We start from the raw sequence: 26,656 nt of genomic DNA, 5'->3' as shown, positions 1-26,656 counted from the left end.
TCTAGTGTCGACTCATATACCCATTTACCTAACACCCTGTATAGCAGCGCAGGTAGTGGTAGTTTTTAGGTCATAGCAGACATATCAACTCGGAAAGGGATCAACACCGTATCGCCTTTTACGAGCTGTCATCGCCTTTCGCGCGCTGTCAATGAGGGCTATCGTTTTAGCGCTCACCAGTTAGCGCCACTATAGAGTAAGGTCCTGTCACTTGCTAGTAGCGAAGACAGTGGCACCAACTGGTGAGCGCTAAAGTGGTAGGAGGACTATCGCATTTGCACTCATCAAGATGGCGCCACTGTAGAGTAAGGTCCTGTCAATCGCCATGGGTGCCAACTGTTAAGTATAAAAACGATAGCCCTCATTGCGAGGCGAATGGTTTACTTGACGGTGAGCGGATAAGCGTGCGTTGAGTATGGAGTTTCATACAAATAATATTGACCGCCTCGAGTTGATACGGTTACGATCCCTTTTCGGGTCGATAAATGTGCTACGGTCTTTTATCTAACAGTGCACAGTTTTTAAGTTTGCGTAGCGCTTCAGACACGTTAGCCTTACGCTGCTAAGCTTACAACTCCGGCAATAAGCTAGCTAGACTACACAATAGCTTTAAGTTCAGATAGATTCACGTTCTTACACGAGTAAATCGCATACATTTTTTTTACGCGTACTTGACCTAAAGTACGGCCAACGAGAAGCGATACCAAATGTAAACAAACCCAATGTCATGTCATTTGGAATAGCAGGGGTGTATAACTTTTTAATAGTTAGAATTTTGTTTTTGTTATAATTTGAATTATTGTAACATTTCTGTCTCACAATGTGCCCGGTGTATGGAAACAGGTCTACCCCTTTTTCATAGACTTAAATATATCGGAATAATAAAATAAGAACCGACAAGTTACAGATTCGCCCTCGTGAATTGCAACAACGATTTATACTAAAATGGATGTCCGAATGTTGACGAACCCGTCTATCTTTGACATATTTTGGCGGGAGAACGAGACATTACGACAAATACACAAGATGGGAAGAGACAGAATAGATTGTCAATTCGACAGTCGAATCGACCTTTTGTATCGCTGCTAGTTGGCCGTACTTTAGCCTTTTATGCCTGTCATCGTCATCAAAGGCATATTGATATTGCTACGTGGGGTGCCATTTGGAAGTTTCTTGTTAACTCTGCGAGAGGTCCCGTATACAGTTATACCTCGTGGCAATATGAATACACCAATGACAGTTTAAATTCAATAAAGTAAAAAAAAATTACTAACCATAAAAACTATAACTAAATAATATTAGTTTCTGACAATCAATAGGAATCATTGAAGCCGAATAAAGTTGTATGACAAGATATAAATAAATATTGCGCTTTTGTAAAAAAGTAAAAAGTTTATTCGTACGTTACGAAAAATACAATTTTAAGCTCTGCGAAATTGTTATCTTTATAATGCTGCGCGTAAGCTGAGAGGCAGAGCAGAAAAAAGGACCCTATGCCGTTGGCATACGGTGCAATAAATAAGGTTTATTTTCTCGCAGAAAATGGTGTTCTCTTGTCAATGAAATCTGCACTTCATTTCAACCATATTGTTACGAAATTTGCTTGATGCTGTTTCTGCGATACGTAGTTTCCATCATCTACCTCAATGCTTATGCGCTACTGGTTCTTATATAATACTGGTAGATAAGTCTGAACAGAAGTTTAGTAAATTTCGTCGGATGCTATACACTAATTAACATAAACAACTTAATTTAAGACAACATAACTGGTAATTTAAGAAAAAATGCTATAAACTCTTAAAACTAAACAAATATTTCTTTCAATAATCATAAACGCAAGTTAGGAACTCTGTAAACTTAAAATTAACGAAGTATCTAGACACAGCATGCGCGATTGATCGTAATTTAATAATTGACTCGTTTTTCTTTATAATTATAATCGCCTAACTAGTACTACTTATCATTAGTTAAATCAATCATTCATGCTGTATTGTCTACTTTAACTAAGCAACTAAATTAATAACAAATAAAAGATAAAATAGATGACATTTTCCACAATCATTTTACTTTGCTGCATAGAGTTGGTGAGTACACTACACATCCTTGTCAAAACGTTTATTATCAAAAAGTCGCTGAGACAGGGATCGAAACTTATAATACTCAATGCAGCGGGTAATCTTAAATACTACACATAAATATAAATTTTTAATACACATCAAGGTTGAAAGTTTCATAAATAAAAGCATTGGTGTACACGAATTCTATCGGCATACGGGTTGTTGGATTCAGATGCAACATTTCTTGAAGTAAATCACGAAGAATACGTAATTTCGCTGAATCATCAGATCTTTGCCTTCTGGTCAGTTTTTGTCCCCAGTCCCTATAATATGCTTCAAATAAAGAAGAGGAGATCCTGTTACTCTTCCTGAATCTGGCTATCAATTCACATTGCTGTAAAGATATAAATACATTATCGGTTCAAACTTATTGTTGGACCAAAAGAGCTCATACTATCAAAAGGCATAGTTACCTCCCAAGCAGGACCATATCTCCTGGCAAAAAATTGGCCGCGGTAGTGTTTGTTTGTGAAAACACATTGGACCAACATATCGTTTGGGATATTACCAAGTATACACATCTGCTTATACAGAATATCGTTATTGTACTGGCCCGGGAATAGCTGGCTGTTGGTACACATTTCATAAATTACTAGAGCAGTAGACCACACGTCCACCTTTCCGAAGTAAGGAAATCCCAATATCGCTTCAGGGGCTCGATAATTCGCTGTGCCTACTCCTGGCAGAACAGTGTGACCTTCCAAATACTGAGCTTGATCAAATCCAGCGAGCTTCACTCGGTCATTATTGGCATTTATGAGAATATGAGCTGGTTTGATATCTGAAAAATAAAAAGGAAAACGTGGTTTTTAAAAGTAATTACAATTAGCGGTAGTGATGCAGCAGCAGCAGCAGAAATGCTTTAGAATCTACACTATGTTATATTTTTTAATTTCATACTGAAATTGAACAGTGACTACAAAGAAGCTACTTAGCTTGCTAGAGCATTTCAGCTAAGCTTCGTAGAATCCGCCGTTATTACCTAAATGTAAGATGTTATGATTCCGTAATATTAATACTGCTGATACTAATTGTCTTGTAAGCATTTGAACGACATCGATGTGAAAACATTTTTTACGTTCATTCATCACTTCCTTGATGTTTTTAGGGAAAAAGTCCATTACGTAACACGAGTGCTCCGCCATTGTGAATCCATCTACTAGGAAGATGATATGATAATTTTTTTTTGGTATATCCGCTTGGATGGTTTTCAGCATTTGTCCTATTGGGCAGCCTGTCATTCTCTTGCCCTTACTGTAAAAAAGATACATTATTGGTTAATACGAAACGTTTATGAAATACCACACACAAGTATTATGTATAGGTACTTACTTCAGAACTTTCAAAGCATAATTTCGCCCATTTTCAGCTTTGCATCGGTATACTTTAGAAAATCGGCCATGATGTATCAACGATTCAATGGTAATTTTTGTTTTTAAATTTTTTGTCAGTCGGAATTCCAGCGCTTTTAATAGTTCTGTTCCTCTCAAATATAATTTAGTAACTGCAGTTTGTGGTTGTTTAGAGGATTCGCTTTTGTTTTTTTCGTTATGGACCATATCTTGTTTTGTTAAAGTTGTCTTAACCTCCGGCACAACTTCCATTAACTTAACAGGTGCATCATTTTTATTTGTAATCATTTTAAGTTTTACACATTCAGGACTTCCAGCACTTGGTGTTTTATCCGCATCACTTGTCTCGGAGTTGTAACTTGTTAAATTTTCGTCGTTCAAACTCACTACGTCATTCACATTCACATTTAGGTCAGTACCTTTTGTCCCTGAATTATTCGAAGTTTTATCAGCAATATTGTTGACTTGTTCACACGCAAGATGTAATGCAGTCAAGATTGTATCATTTTTTTCTAATTTTTCAAATGACCTCATGTACTTGTAGATCTTGTGATACTTCTGTTGTTTGTTTAGTAATGTTGTTTCCAGTAGATTCCTTTTCATATGTGATATTACTGATTTCTATATTATTTTGTGAATTATTACATTCTTCTTGATGCTGCAGTTCAGGTGAATATTTTGTCGTCAGCGATTCTTCTGTTTTAGCCAATTTTTGGTTGGATTCGATAGGCTGTTCTTTTGTTGGTATGATGTTATTGGAAACCTCTTCGGTTTCAGTCGACAAATCAACATCAATCGAATTTTCCATTGCTATTGTTTCGTTATTTTCATGTTCTTTGCATACTATACCAGTATTAATTAAAGAGTTTTTATTACTCATTTCTGAACCCTCTTCAATAGATATCACGTCATTAATATTAATCGAATTTTCATCTGCTATTGTTTCTTTATTTTCATGCTCCTTGCTAATCATTTCTATATCGATTGAAAGGTTTTCTGCGTTATTTATCATTTCTGAAGTATCTTCACATGATTTAGTATTTTTATGATTTGATGACTTTTCTTCATCTTTATGCATCGGAACTGAAGTTTCTTTTGTAGGCTTTTCTACATTTTTTATTTCTGATGACTTCGGCGACAATGTTAAGTCAATGACATCGTCGCTTGCAGACTTCGCAATCGTATGCTGCTTTTCTGATTCTGGTTGTGTTAATGGGGTTTGTACGATATGATTACTTGAAGATGTGTTGTTAGGCTCATTCTCGGATTCTACTACTGTCAAGTCTATAGTAACAACTTCTTTTGTCTCGTTTTCGAATGTTTTGCCTTTATCGCTAATAGTAGTAATATTGGCGACTTCAGATGTAGTTTTATTGATCGGGATGGCACTGACTTCCGTTGGATCAATTTTTTGTATATTTAGAATGGTGTTCAGTTCAGTTTGACTGGTGCTAAGTTTATTTGGTGTAATATCATATTTATTTATATCGATATCTTTGTTCAGTTCAGTTGAATCAGTAGCCAGATTATTTGGACTTGTACAAGTATCCAATTTATTTGTAATGATGTCTAGTTCGGTAAGATTGCTGTCCAGTTGATTGGAGCCTAGCTTGGTTGACGTAGTAGTCAGTTCATTTGAATTAGTGTCTACTTTATTTACACCGTATTCCACTTCAGTTTTACTAGTGTCCTGTTCATTTGGTTGAGCGCCCTCTTTAGAACTGATAACTTGTGTATTTTTTATTATGTTTATTTGAGTTGCAATGGGGTCTAGTACTACATTAGTAGTAATTAGATCATTGCCTGCTTCAGTTGAATTACTGACTGGTTTAGTACGATTATTATCCAGCTTTGACTTAGGGTAGTCTATTTTAGTTAGATCTGAGTTAAGTTTATTTGAACCAGTGCCCTGTTCACTTGGGGGAATAAGTTTAGTTGACTTACTATCCTCTTTAGATTGCTTAGTGGCCACTTTTGTGGAAAAGCTATCTAGAATATTTATACTGGTGTCTATTTCAGTTACATTTTTATCCACTTTGCTTTGACTAGAGCCCAGTTTGGTTTGGTTACTGCTTACAATGGCATCAATGGCAGAAAAAATATTATGACGTCCTGGTACATTACTTAAATTGTTGTTTTGACTAGAACCCAAGGTATTTATATCTGTACTCTGTTTAGTCAGATAATTGTCTTGTTTGTTTTGACTGGTGTCCAGTTTATTTGAATTGTTGTCGAATTTGACAGGATTAGAGTTCAGTTGAGTATGAATAGGTATCAGTTTAGTGGAATCAGTATCTTCTTTAATTCGATCGGCATCTAGTTTCGTTGGGTAATAATTTATTTTGGTTTGGTTAGTGTTCTGATTAGCTGAACAATTGTCCAGTTTATAATTGTTAACAATTTTGGTTGAATTGATGTCTATTATAGTTTCACTGGCGTCTTGTTTAGTTGTATTGTTGCCAGTTTCAATTGATCTGATAATTGCTTCAGTAGGACTAGAGTCCAGCTTGGCCCAACTTTTTTCGTTTTTAGTTAGATTTGTTTCCTTATTTGAAGTAGAGACTGGTTTGGTAATAGAATTAATGTTATGTTTGGTTTCATCGCTACCTATTTGTGTTGAACATGCGTGTTGTTCTTTTACAATTATGTCTGGTACAGTCACATTTCTGTCTGCCACATTCTGGCCACATTTAAATGAGCGGGTGTACATGGTTGAATTGGTATCTGATATCCTAGATTTGATCTCTATCAAACCGACTTTATTTTTATTTTGGAATGTACCAGAATCATGAATTTTGTTCGAAGTTTGATTCTCATCCTTAGTTAATTCTAAAGACCGATATTTTTTATCATTAACATAATCTTCAATTTCTTGCGAGTTTCGATTTAGTTCCAATTCTAATTTGACTTGTGGTGATTTGGTGTAGAATCTGAGGAGAGAACACAATAAATTTATTATTAGTTGAGTATGAAAAAAACAAGAATAAAATATCGAGTATGATTTTTCATTATTTTGTATCTTACCTTTTGTGCATATTTAAATCGTCCTTCGCTTTCAGTTCCTGTTCGTTTATTATAGATTCTTTAACAGTATCGTGTTCAGTGTCTTCCAAACATTCCTCTTTTGAAGGGTTTTTAACATTAACTTTATTCTCCTCGTCATTCAAAGAGTCTACAATATCATCGACGTTAAAGTCATCAAGAAAAGATATAATATCTTCATTAACTTCTTGACTGTCCTTATTATTAGTCTCGTTGTCAGATTCACTGGATTCGGACCCGTTTTCACAGATAACATTTATAACTAATTTGATTTTTTTATACTTCCTAGACTTCTTTTGCAATTTTGGCGATTCTTCAGGAATTACCGGTTTAGGGGTAGTATCTTTCTTTTCGTTGTTTGGTACAGTTATGATTAGGTTTTCGCGTTTATTGTTTTCATGTTTTCTTTTGAGCTTGCTTCTTAAATCTTCAACATTATTACTATGAAAAGATACAATTTTAGGACTATTAAAATCATAGTTATTTTTTACTTGAACTACACTTTTAACAGCTGTATTCGACATTTCGGAGGTTTTATTAATATATTTTTGATTAGATTTTGTTAACGGTTTTGTATTGGCTGTAATATGCTCTTCGTTATTGGGTTTTTTGGTTGGATTCGTTTTTTCTTTGCTATTATCATAATTTCTATCACGTTTTACAGTATAATCACTGGAACTATATTTATCCTTTTCTTTTCTCAATTCGCTTCTGCTGCGAGATGGTGATCTACTGTTACGATAAGTATGTGCCCGTTTTTCAGACCGATTTTCAGTTCTGTTGGAGGTCTCCATGGCATTTTTAATGTGAGGTCCATACCATTTGTATGGATTTTCGTTTTTTGATGTTGAAGGTTTACTTTCTTTGGAGTCCTTTTTTCGGTCAGCATTTCGATCGGCAGATCTTTTTTGTACAGAAATTGCTTCGCGCATTGACTTTGTATTTTTGGGTATGTCTTTGTCATGTTTTTCTTTATTGTAGGTGATGTTTTCGCGTATTTTTGATTGAGAAATGGAAATGCAGTTGACTTTTTTTACAGCATTATTTCTTTCGACATTTTTTAAACTTGAATTTCCGTCATACTTTTCTTCATACGGGTTATGTTTTTCGTGTGTTTTTGAATAAGAAGTAGGAAATTTCAAGCGAAGAGGAGTTTTAGTTTTTTCGGCAGTATTTGATGAGTTTAACTTATTTTTTGTGTGAAGAGCCTTTACTTTATCATTGTCTAGATCCGTGGATCGTTTATGGTAGGAAAATTTCATTTCAATAGGTTGTTTTATTTCATGGTTATTATTTCCAGTAGCAACAGAATTATATTTCAATGGTGTAGTTGTTCTCGCAACATTCGACAAGCTTGGTAATTTTTTTGTTGGCTTAACTACATCATCATATTTGAATGTTGTCTTGGAAACATTTTTGCTGGTAATTTCTTCATCAACTTTGGCATATTTTTTCTGAACTGTTGAATTTGTGAGCTGTAGAAAATATAAAAATCTTAAATGATAAATCTCACAATTTTAAATAGGTGGTACCTACATATATCGTGGAGGTATCAATAGATACCAATTTTAAAAGGCTAGACAAGATACCAGAACTAGCTTTATTTTTATGTACATTCATTATCGTGACTAATAAAGGGTGTTTTTTTATAGTTTACTAGCTGTCACGGCGAACTTCGTACCAATAAAGAGTTGTGATAATTTATAAAATCACAATATTAATTAATTAATTTACCTATAATATTTGTCAATTACTGATTTACGGGGTCGGCGAACTTCGGTAAATTAATGTGTGACGTGAAGTGCCAAATTGCGGAAAATGACGAAAGAAATACCTATTTTTTTATTCATCATCATCATCATCATTTCAGACATAGGACGTCCACTGCTGAACATAGGCCTCTCCCAATAATACTTTCCATGTTGATCGATTGGTAGCGGCTTACGTCTAGCGCTTCCCTGCTACCTTTACGATGTCGTCGGTCCACCTTGTAGGTGGACGTCACACGCTGCTTTTCATGTATTTTTTTTATTATACAGTAAATATTCGAAGTTTTTTGACAGATAAGACTTAGAAAACAAAAATTTGGATGAAAGAATGTTTTTAATCTTTTTTGTAGTTTCAGAGTTTATTCCATTTAAACAAACAATCAAATCTTTCCTCTTTATAATATTAATGTAGATCAAATAAAAAGGTTGATTTTACTATTCAAATACAACTACTTTTCCAACAGGGCATTTATCAATTCTCAAAAAGAAACTTACCTCCCTCCCTATACTATAATGACTGATTACTGATGATAATTTGTATAGAAAAGATTTTTAAATATTTGAACTTCAATCTCTAGGGAAAAAGAAACATTTGAGAGTTAGAACAATCAACCCTATAAAATAACTTTCATGATCAGAATCACCATAATTTATATTTTATTTATTTGATAACTTTTTAAATCTTGTTGGTTGTAACATACTAACAAAAATAATAAGATATTCATTTATTGTTAAAATCATTAATTAACATAATTTTCAATTTACAATGTCTCCCAAAATACTAAAGCCTTCCTTAGATTTTCCTAAAATATGTATTTTTAAATAAAACTTATAATAATGTTTTCTTACAAGATGCCTAAGTGCCTAACTGCTGAAGCTCAATACCAAAATAATTTCATGATTTGTATTATGTAGTTTGTATTTGTAAATTGTGTAATAACTAATTAACTAACTTTGATATGATTCAGATATTGTGCAGGTTAAACTTAAATACTAGTAATGTTTTACATAAATAATTTTCTAGATATACAACATGCGGTCAAGATTTTCTAAGTGGCTGACTTGTCAATAACAAGTGACACCAATTAAATGTACATGTGGACCTGAGTCATCAAAATGACAACTTAAAAGAACTTCAATACTAATAATTCACTTTTAAATAATATGTGAACTAGACAAATGTTAAAGATATCACATACACACCGGGACATGTTTTTTGTGTTTCAAATATAGGTCAGACAGTGATAAATTGAAATTATTCTTTCAAATATTAATTTCACTTACCTGCGTAACTTTTGACTGCGACTGTCCAATACTTTGCAAGTAATTTGAAGCCCAGCTCAGCGTCTTCATAATTCTTTGCTCACATTCTCTTCTGGTGTCTTCAGTGATATTTATACACTGTGTTACTTGTACTGGCTTATTGTTGGGAACATTTTCCCCCGCGAAAATCGGCACACTGTTATTATTTTCCATAGGGACAAATGGCACACTGCTAGTATTTGCTATAGGGACTACAGGTATAGTTTGGCCCCTGGGTTCTTGGTTGGCATCAAGTTTCTGTTTTTTCGGGGGCGGCGGTTCACAGAATGACACAGTTGGCACAATAATGATGTTAGAACTACCTACGTACTTAGAATTGTGCGGATTCGACATTTTATACCTGTAACAAAGAACGACTCCAATAAATTCAGGGCTAGGTACTTAATTTACGATTTTTCACTCTAAATACCTACCTACCTTTTAAATTCTTCCTCTTTCTTAGAATAAAATAAGTTCCTATGTTCATTTTATTAAGTATTTCAAATGTGTTTGACTAACTTTAAACATTCATGTTAAATTATTTTTGTTAGGGAGTTTAAATGACTTACATATATCCAGGCAATGCTACGGTGAAGTCGGTAAGTTAGATAAAAAAATATGCTAATATTTCGCGGGCTGATAGTGATCTTCATTTTCCAATTGGAAAAAAGACACATGAAACTAAACGTCAGATGGAAACAACCGGCAAATGTCAAGATGACATTTTGTTTTTTTAAAGCAAAGAAAAAAGGATATCGAGAGTTGCGGCAATATTAGCGGCCAATATTATTTTCTTCGATCTTTCAATTTATTGCTTTCATTTTCTGAGACTTCATGCATGAAGGGACTTTCTTTCAGAATGCTTTAATTATTTTCACTACTTAGAACAAATTAGTGTTATTAAAGTCTGGTCCCCAGCTACTGCGCTCGTGTTTTGCCCTACACAATCAACAAAAACATGTCAACAACCAACAAAGTGCCTTAATTTTTTTTAGTTTTTGTTGATTTTCTAGAGCAAAACACGCGCTGCACGCTGGCGACTCGGCTTTAGACACTAATTTAATAGAACGGCTGGACAGATTTTGATGGAATTTGGTATGGTGGTACCGTAGCTGACCCATATTAATTATTTTATGTTAGAGGCTAAGTACTTTTTTCCCAACTACCCAAAAATGGAGGGTAATATTTTTAGTGAATCTAATAAATTGCGGGTAGTCCGCGATCTAATAATACCTTAACGTAGGCTATGCGCGCAAGAGTGACTTTTGTCACTCACCGTGACAGTATATCTTTCTCTTGTACACTTTTATAAAGAGAAAAAGAGAGAAGACAAAATTCAAACGTGCGCGCGCGCCTTTAGGCGGTACGAAGTTCGCCAGGTCAGCCAGTAATAACTAAGTAGATAGGTAAGTACCTACATATTCGTGAGAAACTACAGAATGGTTTATAAATGCTATTGAAATTGGAGATAGGTTTTATATTTCAAGTATCTATAGAATCTGTCGGCGCCTATTGAACCCTACCTTTCATCGTTATATTTTACAACTTAGTGGTCACTGAGAGATGGTTTATGTTGCTATAGCAAATACCTAATGCAGAAGTTAAATAAAATGCATAGAACTAATCACAAGAAAAAAATATAATCTTTATACCATATAGTAACAGACAGACATAAATTCTTTTTTTTATCAATATTTAATAAAAGACAAAACACCATTTATCATATCATCCCTAACATCAAACATTTTCTTACAAGGCCTACTTCATAAAATTACTTTCTCGCATAAAATTTTTGAATATAAGATAAAATAACAAGCTTTACTGCTTGGTTACATCAGTGGTCAACACATGATAGTTAGCTACAAGTTCATTATAAATAGCTTTTCTATTTCTTAACCTACATTAAATAAATTTTTGAGACACATAATATTTACACACTACTTATCTACTAAAACCTGTTTTAATATAAGTTTTCATTATTATGAATTGTTTTTGGTTTAGTTTAAGTGCAACCTGCACTCAACTATTCATTTTTAAAAGGAACATTATCAGGATTTGCTTCATGATAACATTACATATCTTGCCGTTCCAGGACATAAGTTTCAAGAGAATTGATAGATTCATTTTCCCCATCCCATTGTCCTGATTCAACAGAAGATACAACACTTAGTGGAGAGCTTGCATACAAAGGCTTTTCAAAATTATTCCCAGACATTCTTCGTTCACGCTGAAAAAAATACAAAAGAAATTATATCTCAACTAATATTATAAATGCGAAAGTAACTCTGTCTGTCTGTCTGTCTGTTACGCTTTCCCGCTTAAACCTCGCAACCGATTTTGATGAAATTTGGCATAGAGATAGTTTGAGTCCCGGGAAAGAACATAGGATAGTTTTATCCCGGTTTTTGAAACAGGGACGCGCGCGATAAAGTTTTTCTGTGACAGACAAAATTCCACGCGGGCGAAGCCGCGGGCGGAAAGCTAGTTATTAATATTCCAACTTAAAATACTAATATGCAATGCCAGTAAAATTAGCTAATAAAATTTTAAAATACTCACTTCTTTAGTTCTTTTTATTAGTGTATCAATTTTACTATCTGAATTTGATGTGAAAGAATCTGAGCTAATGTCTTCATAACTGATGTTACCATCCGAAGGTGAATCTGATATTGAAGATAGACTCAATGATAGTTCGGGCTCATCAACTTTAGGTGCGTTCTGAAATAAACACATAAGTATGATTTTTTTCTTTATCCAGTAATTGAATATTATTTATTAACAGTAAAATTTACCTTTTTAACTTCTTTTAATTGTTTTCTTTTGCTATATTTAGTTTGGGAATGGTTTTTCTTTATTTTGTAACTTCTTCGCTTCCTGCGACTCTTGTGTTTTTTCTGTAAAGTTTCAATATAGTTACAAAATAATATGTACTTGAATATTATAAATAAGCCTACCTTTTGAACACATTGATAGTCATACTTACAGTACCCACAGATTCCTGATTATAGTGTTTATTTCTTAGAATACTACTCATTCTTCGACACTTTTTTCTATAACATTTTGGAAGTATCTTTTCTGAAGATTCTTTAATTTGATTTTTGCAGCAATAATTAAGTTTAGTTACACGAAAATTTTTTGCAACTAAAAGATTGTCCAAAGGTTTTACCGCACACACAGTCACTTCTCTGTTCTTGTTGAATTTATTAATTGAAGAGTTGGGATCTGCTGGAGTGTCGACACTTTTTACAAGTTCCATGTCTCTATAAAAATGATAACACGCTCGCAGTGAAGGCAAAAGGCAAGAAAGTTTTGTTTACTGTTCTATTCGCAGAGCGAGTTTATAGTTATTAGTTTTTAAATGGAGGTACTCTAGAAAAAACTAATCTTTACTTTAGCAAAAGATACATGTACCTACATAAAAAGGCAATATTCCAACAAAAAATCCAGAGGCGCGTAATTTTCGTAAAATTTTTGACGGGCAAAAATTTCGTTCTGACTTTTGACAATTTGTTTCTCGGTCCGAAACAGTCCGTAGCAGTATTGAGTGGGCAACATTTCGGGAAATATTGGAAAAGGAAAGAAAGACAAGTTTTCACAACAATTAATACGTGAGTATTTTGGGATGATTGAATTGATCATTAATTTATTTGAAGATTTTTTATAGATGAAATGTTTATTTGCTTAAAATATTTCTATAAAACCGCCGGCAAGTGATTCAGGACCATTAGTTAACTAATAAATCGATAGAGATTGTGTATAGAGAATACCTACTTACACAGTACCTACAGTTTCCTATTATTACTTTTCTCTATGCTACAGGCAGGTATAGATGTGGGTTTCTACCCGGGTAAAAACCCACATGAGGGTAAAAACCCAATAAAAACCCGTTTCATTCCACCCGTGGGTGTTTACACCGGGTGAAAACAAATAATTTTATAATTATTTCAATTGGTATCTTTTCTTTATTTTTATTGAATTTTTCTCATTTAAGTTTATTGATTAATAAGTAATAAGTCAAATTTAACACTAATATGCATTTATATCGTGGCCAAATCGTAAAATTGATCACGTTATGATGATGTGACCAATTATTTTATAAAATGGTGTTATTTCAAGAATCGTTGAACTTTCAGCTTTTATAAAATGACGTAGATCTGGCGTTCACTAGCTCTTAGTCTACTACTAAAAAGTGTAATATAAAATTATAATAATAAAATACTTTTTTAAAAACAAGCTTTTATTCTGAAATGCAGTTGTTACTAAAACGAAAAAAATAATTGCATGCAAGGTTCAAATAATTTCGAAAGCTTGTAGCGCAAACATAAAGAGGGATAAATTCCGTGCGCGATACAAGCTTTCGAAATTATTTGAACTTACTTTTTTCGTTTTAAACATGTGTTAGCAAATTAACGATTAACGTTAACTTGCGTTAAATCTTGTTAAATGTAACGTTTTAACGTTTAACGAAGTTAAATTTTTTATTAACGGTTTAACGATTAACGAAGTTAACTATTTGATTAACGCCCAGCTATGCTAACTGCCTTTGTCATGCATTGCATGCACTGCACCGAAATCACCAAAATGTATGACTGACTGCTTGCTGAAACGAGTTCAGGTAGTGTTCTTTCTTCCGGGTTTCTTTAAATAATATAACTAAGATTGGACGGAATAAAAGATCGGCAAGATTGAAGAAACACTACCTAAGCTTAATAGGTAGGTACTTTAGTAAAGTATTACCTGCCCAAAATTCGAAAACAAAGCCGAGTTTTTCTAATTTCTAGTGGTTTGAATAAAATTAAAAATAGCAGGCCTACCTCCATTACGTAGAAAATCTAACTGGCTTAGTTACTAAGATTAATTTAATCTAAGCTGGCTTCCCTTTTCTCAGTAGGTAAGGGGCCATCCATAAAGTACGTCACACGAATTTCATGATTTTTTTACCCCTCCCCCGTCCTTGTCACAGGTAGAGATGGGTAGTGGGTAANCGCATTGTAACGTTTTTCAAAACCTCCTCTCCCCCAGATTGCATTACGTAACACTAGAACGCCCCCTTAGCAACAAATACCACTTCTCACTTAAAAAAAACGCTATTTTTGTTTTCACCCACCAGAATGGGTGATAATGGGTAAAAACCGGGTTTTTACCCAAATCACCCAGTTTTAACCCAATCGGGTGAAATGGGTTTTTACCCACTACCCATCTCTAGGCAGGTAGACTGGCACTAGAGACCCGATTACGGTAACTTTTATTTAACGTCAACAATCCAGACACGCTTCTCGATTCTGCGATACGATTGGTCAAAACAGCTGACGTACGCTGTTGAACGACCAATCGTATCGCAGAATAGAGAAACGTGTCTGGATTGTTGACGTTAAAAGTTACCGTAATCGGAGCCTAGGTCTAGGTGCCGCTCATATATACCTAACTGCCTATAACATGCATTGCATGTGTCGCAGTCAGATTGTATAATCCGCCGTTTTACATTACAGCTAGGCATTTTGCATTACAGCTCTGTTTTGTAATACTTGTGTCTGTTTTGTCGGCCGTTTGGTGTAGTGGTTCAGAACGGACTACTATGCCGAGAGGTCCCGGGTTCGATTCCCGGCCGGGCAGAAATTGAAATGATGAATTTTAATTTCTGTGACGGGTCTGGGTGTGACTATGTATAATATTTATGTATTTAAAAAAAAAGTATATAAGTAGTATATCCGTTAAGCTAGCACCCATAACACAAGCATATTAAGTTGCTTACTTTGGGGCTAGCTGGCGCTGTGTGAAATTGTCCAAAGATTATTTATTTATTTATTTATCTGATCAGACATCACAGTCCTTAAGCTAAACACAGTGGAATCTTATGCAGTTGCAATAGGAACGATTTTGCTACAAAAATGTAGAGTCTGATGTGACTCCTGCTCGTAACATCAGGTTATTGGCGATCAGTTACCATGTTTGGTTCAGTTTATGATCTTGAGCCAAGGTTGCACACGAGAGTAATTTTCAACTTAAAAAGGACCTTACTTATCTAATTTTGCATAATGTTTTCTACGGCCGTTTACTGTAATCAATCCATATCCAAATCCGTCTGTCAACTGCCAAATTAAAATCTGTTTTCTATCAAATATCCACAGTTTTCGATGCCTTTACACTTTCTTAATGTTGTAATTCATCTTAAAACAAAAACATCGAAAACCTTTTTTCATAATCATATTAAGTGCACTTTATCAAGACACACTGTTTAAACGTAAATCAGTCTTTGTCGTCCTGAGAAAAATAAATAAAAGGTTACCCTACTTACAAAGAGAGAGCCTGCCCACAGAGAGCGAGATAGTGATACATAGGTTGTGCTTCAAGTAGGTATTCTAAGTCTGGCCTCCATTTTTATCTTTAGCTTCATGGGCTAAACGTGGGCCGCCGTATTGAAGAACGTATCGCAATGACAATCCGCCTAAACGTTGTACCGCCGTATTACAAAACAGAGCTGTAATGTAAAATGCCTAGTGGTAATGTAAAACGGCGGATTATACAATCCGACTGCGACACATGCACTGCACCGAAATCACTAAAATGTATGCTGACTAAGTAAGTAGTGTAGTGAGATCGTAAGGTTCCATTCTAAACATTGCTGAAACGAGTTCAGGTAGTGTTCTTTCTTCCGGGTTCCTTTAAATAATATAAGATTGGACGGAATAAAAGATCGGCAAGATTGAAGAAACACTACCTAAGCTTAATAGGTACTTATAGTAAAGTATTACCCGCCCAAAATTCGAAAACAAAGCCGACCTTTTCTAATTTCTAGTGGTTTGAATAAAATTAAAAATAGTAGGCCTACCTACTTACATTACGTAGAAAATCTAACTGGCTTGCTAAGATCTTTACTAATTTAATCTAAGCTGGCTTCCCTTTTCAACAGTAAGTAATGTAATGAAAATTTGCTTAGTAGTGATTAAGTACTGTAATAACAACACCTTTTTTAATACTTACATATTAGCCAACTTACGTTTTGAAATCAATGCAGAAATTTGATACGTACCCTACTTACCCCGAGTAGGTAGGTTTACTTATACTTCATTAAGCATTATTTGTTAAAATGCAGTCTTTGCAAATTAAATTTGTATTAATCATGAAGAGGAGGTAGGTAGGTAGGTAAAGTAGGTCCTACTCTAATTAACATAAATTATGTAGGTACTATTTCATTAAAATCCGTTCGTCTTTCCTTTGTTCCTATCTATTCTATTGTTGCATTAGCAATATTACTGTAGGTGCCTAAAGTTAATTAAGTACGAGTATACATATAAATCAGTTAGTTTGAATCTTAAAGCACACACGCTTAAAGTTCAAAAATCGCTCACTTGCATTCACTTTCTTTGCGCCTCCTTCCAAAAGTCAAAACGCGTTGTCAAGATGTGCATCACTCGTTGTTTTAGCCGGCACTTTCACTGCGGAGACGTAAAGCGGCGATGGATATCCACACACCACAGGCCTTCGTTCGCGCCAAGTTACGTGACTTTTAGAAAGTATTGTAAGTATGAGTCGACACATCACCACAAGTCAGTGTGCAGACCAGAAACACCGGGTCGTGCACGTCAATTTTGCGTTAAGTTGCGTTCCACGTGTGTTCGATAGCAAGTTAAAAAAGTTACTAAACTTTACAAGTGGTTGTTGGGACCCTATTCATCTCCTCACGGTCCTTGAACTGTAAGTTCTTATAAACGTTCCCCGATGCTCGCTTTACAGTTCATATTGTCAACATGGACCTATAAACCATGATTGTCAACATATGGGTCACTCTGTTTCAGTCAATGTTTACAAGTGAGAGAAAGATAAAGCTAGTGTAGGTAGGTAATAGCTAAACGGAAGTATGAATAGCCCTTTTGTTTATAATTATGGTTCATGGTTCATGCTGTGAACTGCTGTGACAACTTTTGGGAGATTTGTTTAGACTAAAGATTTTGATTTGACTGACCATTAAAACATTCTGACTACCTACTTAAGTACTTACTTGGTTATTTAAAATATCTATTATTTCATAGACTCAACTTTGTTTCAAACCAAACATAAATTTATCCGCGATGCAAGCGTCACAGGTCGTGAGGGCAGACTGTAATCAAAACCGAAATAAGAGTGAAATAAAGTATCAAGTTTGTATGCCTTGGGCAAAAGGTTCAAAATGATAATTCATTCATCTCGGCTTACGCGCACCCTAATTGGGTCTTGACAGGATCACAAGGATCGATTACGTTATCGGTTGGACGTTCCATTTTTGCGTACCTACGTACACGTACTTATTAAAACTCGTAGGGATGTAATTTGAGTACATCGTATCAACCCTTTTTAATTTACCTACTAAGTAGCCCCCTTACAGGCTTGTCAATCAAAGGGGCGCGTGTTCTTTATGTTTGATTACCTTTTGTGTAACCTGCGGCACAAACCGGGAATCGAAAGCTCGACTTTTAGACCCATGATGCCATTTGGCGTCATTTGTTATTATAGCCATTGTGGATTTGGACCCTTAGTTTTTCAAAGACGGCTCTTCTTGTTTGATTTATGTGCTTTTAATTTGAATATCTTAATGAGTGGTTGTGTCTTATGTTGGAACAATAATTTAATTAATTAACTATGGTTTTCTACTCTTCTGAGAAGTTTGCATACAAGAGTTTACTATCCATCAATTAGTTTAGGTAATACAACTACTTAGTTATCATTTAATTTTATCATCATCAGCAGGTAATTCACTGCAGGAACACGATGCTCTTCAATTGACCAGAGGCAAATGAAGATTTGGTCTATAAACTCACCTACACACACACTTTGGTAAAAGTGCTTTTTAAAGCCTATTTGCAAAAATAAATTACTTTTATGATTTTTTGTTTTTTACTCCCCATTGTAGTGCTGGCCAGACGGGTTGGGGATGCTCCTTTTGCGACGGCATCGTTTTAAGGGAGAAATACAATAGTGTCTGCCCTGCACCATTGAATACAACATACATTATCTATTGTTCCAGCCAAAACCAGTTTCCAGCACGCCAGCCAAGCAGCCACTAGCGACGTCGGCGGTCGGACAGCTGAACGACCAGATCGTCAAGCAGGGTGATCTGGTGAGGTCCTTGAAGGCTGCCAAGGCTGACAAGGCCAAGGTCGATGAGGCTGTCAAAGCCTTGCTGGAATTGAAAGCCAAGTACAAGGCTGCGACTGGACAGGTAAGAATACTAGATAAAGGTACTTTTAAAAGTTGGAGATTAACGGCGCCCGCGCACGTTTGACTTTTGTCACTGTGACAATTCTCCATAGATAGATAAGAATAAGTACTACGTTGTCTCTCTTTTAAACAAAAGTGTAAAAAGTCACCCGTGCGTGCGCCCCTACCCTAATACCTGATGAAATAAATTATTATGAACCGTGTATGATGAATGGCAATGTAGGTTGAATTACTGAGTGACATACTAAAAGTACCTACCTATTCATAATCGTAAAGTACCTGTTGCGTGTGGCGATCCCATTATTGACCCACTGACAATGTTGCGAACGATTGTCCTTTGTTTGATACAAAGAGGGGCCAATGTATGAACGTAGTCTCGTTACCCCTTTGCCGAAAAATGGCCCATAAGTATTCATTTATCCTTACTTTATGTTGAATAATTAGGTAGTCTTATAAGAGCAACAGGCAATGGTTCACCGCTATCTGCTCCTCTTTAGTAAATACTTAGGTGGGTTACTGTCCAAATAAAGGTCAATTATCTATAATATATAAAGCTCGATTACCACTGACTGACTCACTCACTGACTGATCAGGGGTATTTTTAGGGTATTTAGAGGGGAGGGGGGTAAAATTTTTGGTGTTTGTTTTAAACTAGATTTTTCGACTGCCAGCTTTACTAAATTTTTTGAACCAAAAAACAAAATGGCGGCACTTTTTGAAACACCAACTTTTTTGTTTTCGGTCCTGAATTTTTTCTTTTTTAGGAGTTGGTTGGGGTTGCCAAGGTGTGTTAAAAAATGTGAGAAAAAAATGGAAAAACAAAATGGCCGCGCCGCCATCTTGGATTGAAAATGCGATTTCGGGATGTTTTTAGGGAGGTGTCACTCCGAGATGCGCAATTGTTTTTTAAAATTTCTTTTGAATATTTGTGACATGTATAGTCTTCTTGAGAGCCACATTCACAGATTATCAAAAAACAAGATGGCGGCTGAGCCGTCGGCCATTTCGTTGCGATCAAAAAATTTCTAAACTTTGACAGCAATTTTCCGGTAGATGGCGACACCGGAGTGGGGTACAATGTTCCGGGCGATTGTTGGTCTGTTATTCGAGTGTTGCCATGAATAGGAAAAAACTACCATTTTGGAAGAAAATTTTCCACCACGGCCCCGGATAGTAGAAAATGGAAATTTCCAGAAATTCCAAAAACTTGGTATGCAGTCTGGTGACATTTGGGGACCTGAATGACATTTTACCATTTTTATGAAAAAAGTCTGGCAACACTGAAAGTTATGGGGAAAAGATTTTTTTGCGACATGGGTGACTTTAAAGTTAGTGACGGACAGAAAGACTTATGGCAGAAAAAAAATAAAAATGACGTTTGGTCGGATATACGACCCAGATTATGGGAAAAATCCGAAATGTCAAAAAATCAAGATGGCGGCGGCGTGGGCGGCCATTTTGTAAAATGATGAAAATTTCGAAATTTTGGAATTCATTTTTCGAATAGTTGGCAACATTTTGGAAAGTCGAGTTGTATGAGGCGGTTGTGTGTCCTGTCGAGAGGTTTCGCTTGGGTGAAGAAATTTCTCCAGTGTTGCCATACTTTAGGAGATTTGGTCCAAAAATGTCGAAAGTAGAAATAACGACTTCCGGTCAAAAATTTGGATGACGCCTCCTGCAAAGGGGTCGTGCAAATGACATTTGACCATTTTCATCTTGATCACTGGCAACACTGGGAGCTAGGGGGAAAAGTATTTTTTTCGACATGGGTGTCTTTAAAGTTAAGGACGGACAGAAGGAGATATGGCAGGGAAAATCTGAAAATAGCGTTCGGTCGGTTATACGACCTAGACTATGGGAAAAATCCGAAATGTCAAAAAATCAAGATGGCGGCTGAGTGGGCGGCCATTTTGTAAAAAGTTTCAGATTTTCGATTTTTCAAATGCAATTTTCGGGCAGTTGGCAACATTTGGGAAAGTCGAGTAGTATGGAGCGATTACGTAGTTTGTTAAGGAGTATTGTTTGGAAAAACAATGATTCCCAGTGTTGCCATACTTTGAGAGTTTTGGTCAAAAAATGTAAAAAATGGAAATAACGACTTCCGGTCGGAAATTTGGATGACGCCTCCTGCAAATAGGTCAAACTAATGACATTTGACCATTTTCAACTCGATCACCTGGCAACACTGGCAGTTAGGGGAACTCAAAGTTTTGGGACAAGGGTGATTTTAAGGAATTGTTTCACGGGATCGGGTTAAGTTAGAAAAAAAGTAAAAATGGGGTTCGGCGCGGAAAATGGTCCAGATTAAGGCAAAAATGCAAAATTTTGGAAATCCAAGATGGCCGCCAAGCGTTCACCCGTTTTCCTAAAGGGACTAAATTCTCCATACAAATTGTATGCAGGGGGGCTTAGCCAACGTAGAAAAAGGCGAGGCCGAAGGCCGAGCGATAGTTTAAAGCCTGTGAGTCGCCATAGATNAAATACTTGCTGGAGCTTAAGACCAAGTACAAGGCTGCTACTGGGAAAGTTAGTAGATATTTATGCTTCATTCCTGGACGCGGAGATCTCCAAAGAAAGAGACCGGATTAGACTGCTCAAGTCTGCCAAGGCTGACAAGGACAAGATCGACTTGGCCGTCAAATACTTGCTGGAGCTTAAGGCCAAGTACAAGGCTGCTACTGGGAAGGTTAGTAGATATTTACGCTTTATTCCTGGACGAGATGTCCAAGCAAGGAGATCGGATTAGACTGCTCAAGGCCGCCAAGGCTGACAAGGACAAGATCGACTTGCTCAAGAGCTCAAGGCCAAGTACAAGGCTGATACTGGGAAGGTTCGTTAGCGCTAAGTTGCAATGTTAAATTACTTTTTGTTTTTTTTTTTATATGCAGATCAAGACCGGTATTTGACCGCAATCGCATCTGATGTTAAGTGAGATGCAGTGGATGGTACTTTAGAGAATATTGTGTATTTTTTGTGCGCACACCATACTTATTGAAACCTATGGCCCAGCAGGTAGTCGCACATCTGGTTGGCACTTGACCGAATTTATGAGGATTGATGAATTTATGAGGTCGTTTTACTGTCCTATTAGATTTTTGTATTTTGAAGATCCTATTCAACGTGTGGAATAGCAATAAAGAATTTGATGGATGATGTTTGTTGGCGCAAAAATGTGGGGATGGATGTTTCTCACTCTTTCACGCAAAAACTACTGTACAGATTTTGATGCAATTTTACAATATATTTGCATATGTTACGCAGGTAATAGCTAGTTTCCATAATCACCCAAGTAGCACAAAAAGGTTTACAGCAGCCATTAACGGTTTACCTGGATACTGAAAGCTGTACAAGGAAGCTGTTTATTGGAGTTAACAACGCTTCTCCAGAACTTATAATAACTCTTAAATGGGCACAAATTATACAGCCTTTAAGTAGTCATTTTAGTTCTCACATAGTTTACTTTTGCGTTTTAACGCAGTTTCTGTACATAATATTTTAATCTCCTCGAGAATAACATCTATTCTTAATTTTAAGGATTGGAAACCATCGTCAACTCCCGCGCCGGTCGCGGCCGCCAAATCGGGAGGCGACGCAGCGTCCTTAGACCAGGAGATCACCAAGCAAGGCGACCTGGTCCGCTCGCTCAAGGCTGCCAAGGCTGAGAAGGCCAAGGTCGACGAAGCGGTCAAGGCCTTGTTGGAACTGAAGGCCAAGTACAAGGCGGCTACGGGCCAGGTAAGTCTTAAGTCAACTTTTGTGTTCTATTAATTCTCTTTCTTATAAATCAGATTGGCCACACCATGAATTCGTTAATGCATGACGTAGCGCGTTTCGCCACTCAGTGAAGTGTAATTTCTTCACAAAGATATTTTGGTTAAGTGAATTTATACCATGAAAATCATATTTCTTTATCGATTGAAAATAATCATCATCATTACAGCCATTAGGACGTCCACTGTTGAATATAGATCTCCCCCAATGATTTCCACAAAGGCCGGTTGCTAGCGCTGAAAATCCTTACTAGAAACTTATGTCTTTCTCTGTTGTTTTAAAATATTCAGAATCATTTATCAGCCGTATCTGTAGCTTAAGCTCAATATCTCAGGACTGGAAACCTGGTGTGACTCCTGCACCAGCGGCGGCATCATCGCCAGCCGGAGACGGCAAAGACCTCGACCAGCAGATAACCAAGCAAGGCGACCTGGTCCGCTCGCTTAAGGCTGCCAAGGCTGAGAAGGCCAAGGTCGACGAAGCGGTCAAGGCCTTGTTGGAACTGAAGGCCAAGTACAAGGCGGCTACGGGACAGGTTAGTTATATAATATATTTTAGGGCAAGCTATATTTGGGTGGGACGTGTATAAGTGCCATGGAAAGGGCCTATGTACTGACTAAACTATTTAATTTCATTTCAGTACTTGGCTGTACTATTATTATAGATAGAACACACTTTATTGTACATCAGACAAGACATGAAAATAAAAAGAAATAAATNGATACCAATTGAAATAATTATAAAATTATTTGTTTTCACCCGGTGTAAACACCCACGGGTGGAATGAAACGGGTTTTTATTGGGTTTTTACCCTCATGTGGGTTTTTACCCGGGTGAAAACCCATCTCTAGTCACAGGTGGTCACATTTCTGAGACCCCCCCCCCCCTCCCTAGTGTGACGTCACATGTTTTGCAATTTCACATCGAAAAATTATTAAATTAACAAAAAAATTGCAACAAATAGAAACANCATAATATTTTAATCTCCTCGAGAATAACATCTATTCTTAATTTTAAGGATTGGAAACCATCGTCAACTCCCGCGCCGGTCGCGGCCGCCAAATCGGGTGGTGACGCAGCGTCCTTAGACCAGGAGATCTCCAAGCAAGGCGACCTCGTCCGCTCGCTCAAGGCTGCCAAGGCTGAGAAGGCCAAGGTCGACGAAGCGGTCAAGGCCTTGTTGGAACTGAAGGCCAAGTACAAGGCTGCTACGGGCCAGGTAAGTCAAAGTCAACTTTTGTCTCTATTAATTATTCTTCTAAGAGTAGGCGCACACCGTTGATTTTTAGTTGGCCGATAGTTGTGCCCGATTTTAATTTGTATGAAGAATCGGCCAAATCGAATCGGCGTAGTGTGCGCACTCCCATACATGCCCATACTGATCAACTGCCCGACTAAACTATCGGCCGACGAAAAATCAACGGTGTGCGCCTACTCTTATAAATCACATCGGCTACATTATCGTGAATCCTTTTGCATAACGTAGCGCGTTTCGCCACTCAATGAAGTGTAATTTCTTCACAAAGATATTTTAGTTAAGCGAATTTATACCATGAAAATCATGTTTCTGTATCGATTGAAAATTATCATCATCATTTCAGCCATAGGACGTCCACTGCTGAATATAGATCTCCCCCAATGATTACCACAAAGGCCGGTTGCTAGCGCTGAAAATCCTTACTAGAAACTTATGTCTTTCTCTGTTGTTTTAAAATATTCAGAATCATTTATTAGCCGTATCTGTAGCTTAAGCTCAATATCTCAGGACTGGAAACCTGGTGCAACTCCTGCACTAGCGGCCGCACCGTCATCTGCTGGAGACGCCAAGAACCTCGACCAGCAGATCACCAAACAAGGTGACTTGGTCCGCTCGCTCAAGGCTGCCAAGGCGGAGAAGGCCAAGGTCGACGAAGCCGTCAAGGCCTTGCTGGAACTGAAGGCCAAGTACAAGGCGGCTACGGGACAGGTTAGTTATATTTCAGGGCAAGCTATATTTGAAACGTGTAAAAGTTCCCTGGAAAGGGCCTATGTACTGACTAAACTATTGCATTTCAGTACTTGGCTGTCCTATTATTATAGATACCTAGTACACACTTTATTGTACATTAGACAAGACATGAAAAGAAAAAGAAAGAATTATACAAAAGATACAGCACAATTTAGGCGGTCTTATAGCTATAAAACGATCTCTTCCAGATAACCTAGCTAGAGGATAGTTGTTACTATGTATGTAGGACATTCGGCAAATATTGACCAAATCAGAACTAATATAGGTCACTGACTTATTTATTTTGGTAGCGGAATTCATAATCTTTATCTTTTAAATATTATTTAAGTGCAATAAAGAATGTTGAACAATAAGTTAGTTAGTGAAAATCATGACGTCACAATTAGTGATGGGAAAATGAAATCAAACATACTTTTTAGATTTTCAGTACATAACTGCGGGATTATATTATTTAGCAACTGCAAGAAGCATCTTCATTTTATTTGCCTCATATTAACCGTATCAATAATTCCATATTTTCTGAAAATAATTTAAAAAAATATCTACTTATATTATTTCTTAACAATTGTATTCATTATCAATATATCAACACATAATAAAACGTACTGTTATTAACATTATCGCAGCAAATCTTATCGGCGTTAAGTGTTAATTCAAAGCGATTTTATGTATTAGCTAGCTCTTATTTCACATTTAATAGTGGTTCCTATAATATTGAGAGAGATGGCCTAATTTTATTTTACGTTTCTATACATCACTAGTTTTCCAGTCCACGTATAGATTATGTGGCGAGCGCAACAGCTGGACAAATATTACGTTTTATGTGAAGTCAGTAAGAGGCGTGCGTTTCTTTTGATGGCCTTTTGTACAATTTTCGTGTGAGAAGGTACTTGTGTGGAATATTTTTGTGAATGTGTGAAATAATTGGTTGTGATTTTTGTTATTGTTAAGTAATTAATTAATCTGTTGGCACTGCATCAGGCGGGAATTTTTTTTTAAGGGTTTTCACTTTAAATATCGCTGAGAGCATTGTGGTGAAAACTATTTCTTTGTGAAAACTAGTAGTCTAGTATGCAAATGAACACTTCTGCTACTTAGGATTTGGCAGTATTTGTTTATTGGCAAATCCTTAAAATATGCTTTCCTTGTCATTGACCTTTACCACGAATAATATATCACCGCAGAGTTGTACTGGTATCAAATAACCGGCTCGCTTATGTAATTTAACACCTCTTATTCATTTTTAGAGTACCTACACTGTAAAAAAACAGCACATCAAGCAAATCACTGGGGCATCTAATGTAATTGTAAAAAGTGCTAATTTGGAAACAAAATTGACGATTTTACATTAAGCCTAGGCGCAGACCATCGATTTTTCGTCGGCCGATAGTTTAGTCGAGCAGTTGATCAGTGTGGGCATGTATGGAAGTGCGCACATTACGCCGATTTTATTTGGCCGATTCTTCATATAATTTAAAATCGGGCTCAACTATCGGCCAACTAAAAATCGGTGGTCTGCGCCTAGTCTTATAATGACGCTGACGCGTTGGACTCCCTCTGCTCTTTTTCGAATTATTTTAATTTCTTCTTCTTCACGGTCGTTCCACTCTTGACAGAGGGTCGTGGTCGTCAGGAATGTGGATTGTTGTGGGCGGATGTTGCTCGCCTTACGATGTCTCGCCATCTTTGTCTGTTGGTGGTTAGCTTGGTGCATTCATTCAGGGATAGCAGTCTTGGTCATTAATAAAATTTAATTTACTATAACGCTTATAGCCTATGAAGTCTGTGGAGGAACACTATATGTGGTCGCGATCCTCATCATTGAAGGGCCGAGGAAGATGAGGAAATCTTAGAATCTTATTTATATTCCCGTCGTCGGCCGTTTAGTGTAGTGGTTCGGAACGGATTACTATTCCGAGAGGTCCCGGCTCGATTCCCGGCCGGGCAGAAATTGAAATGATGAATTATAATTTCTGTGATGGGGCTGGGTGTTACTATGTATAATATGTATGTATGTATTTACAAAAAAAGTATTTNTGCTAATTAGGAAACAAAATTGACGATTTTACATTAAGCCTAGGCGCAGACCATCGATTTTTC

At 36.5% G+C, this 26,656-nt stretch overlaps 3 protein-coding genes across 5 annotated transcripts in view; 1 reads left to right on the top strand and 2 right to left on the bottom strand.

Moving 5' to 3' along the window:
* GluProRS (Glutamyl-prolyl-tRNA synthetase) overlaps positions 1-26,656 on the top strand; it is a 69,576-nt gene that overhangs the window by 15,720 nt on the left and 27,200 nt on the right. The window contains exons 14-17 of the mRNA XM_028320662.1: positions 18,584-18,778; positions 22,312-22,512; positions 22,883-23,083; positions 24,314-24,514. Of these exons, the coding sequence (XP_028176463.1) occupies positions 18,584-18,778; positions 22,312-22,512; positions 22,883-23,083; positions 24,314-24,514 (798 nt within the window). The remainder of the gene's footprint in view (positions 1-18,583; positions 18,779-22,311; positions 22,513-22,882; positions 23,084-24,313; positions 24,515-26,656) is intronic.
* Positions 1,386-17,271, bottom strand: LOC114364487 (probable serine/threonine-protein kinase DDB_G0282963). Of its 3 annotated transcripts, none has more exons than XM_028320660.1 (7): positions 16,932-17,271; positions 9,565-9,943; positions 6,494-7,986; positions 3,450-6,399; positions 3,100-3,371; positions 2,531-2,898; positions 1,386-2,451 (listed from the first exon to the last, which is right to left on the bottom strand). In XM_028320660.1, exons 2-4 carry the CDS (start codon positions 9,934-9,936, stop codon positions 3,990-3,992), a joined length of 4,275 nt encoding a protein of 1,424 aa, XP_028176461.1. In that variant the 5' UTR covers positions 9,937-9,943; positions 16,932-17,271; the 3' UTR covers positions 1,386-2,451; positions 2,531-2,898; positions 3,100-3,371; positions 3,450-3,989. The 3 variants fall into 3 exon arrangements, with proteins under 3 accessions (XP_028176461.1, XP_028176458.1, XP_028176459.1); XM_028320657.1 differs by lacking the exon at positions 16,932-17,271 and adding an exon at positions 10,152-10,476; XM_028320658.1 differs by lacking the exon at positions 16,932-17,271 and adding an exon at positions 10,021-10,125.
* On the bottom strand, positions 11,247-13,053 carry LOC114364488 (uncharacterized). The gene is made up of 4 exons (XM_028320661.1): positions 12,566-13,053; positions 12,375-12,476; positions 12,142-12,300; positions 11,247-11,809 (listed from the first exon to the last, which is right to left on the bottom strand). The coding sequence occupies exons 1-4, from the start codon at positions 12,836-12,838 to the stop codon at positions 11,654-11,656; spliced, it is 690 nt and encodes a 229-aa protein (XP_028176462.1). The 5' UTR covers positions 12,839-13,053; the 3' UTR covers positions 11,247-11,653.

The sequence above is a fragment of the Ostrinia furnacalis genome, unplaced genomic scaffold, assembly GCF_004193835.3.
Source record: "Ostrinia furnacalis isolate ACB-3 unplaced genomic scaffold, ASM419383v2 OfSCF7446, whole genome shotgun sequence".
Lineage (NCBI taxonomy): Eukaryota > Metazoa > Arthropoda > Insecta > Lepidoptera > Crambidae > Ostrinia > Ostrinia furnacalis.
This window is presented reverse-complemented; position numbering and strand designations above follow the sequence as displayed.

Bases quoted from the DNA above. Each gene is read 5' to 3' on its own strand.
- LOC114364487 (XM_028320657.1), bottom strand. The intron at 7,987-9,564 runs GTAAGTGAAATT...TATTTTCTACAG, and splicing joins CGCAGTCAAAAGTTACGCAG to CTCACAAATTCAACAGTTCA. The intron at 6,400-6,493 runs GTAAGATACAAA...TTCTCTCCTCAG, and splicing joins GATTTAAATATGCACAAAAG to ATTCTACACCAAATCACCAC.
- LOC114364488 (XM_028320661.1), bottom strand. From the start codon at position 12,838: ATGGAACTTGTAAAAAGTGTCGACACTCCAGCAGATCCCAACTCTTCA. The intron at 12,301-12,374 runs GTAAATTTTACT...TGTTTATTTCAG, and splicing joins AATTAAAAGAAGTTAAAAAG to AACGCACCTAAAGTTGATGA. The intron at 11,810-12,141 runs GTGAGTATTTTA...TATTTTTTTCAG, and splicing joins TAATAAAAAGAACTAAAGAA to CGTGAACGAAGAATGTCTGG.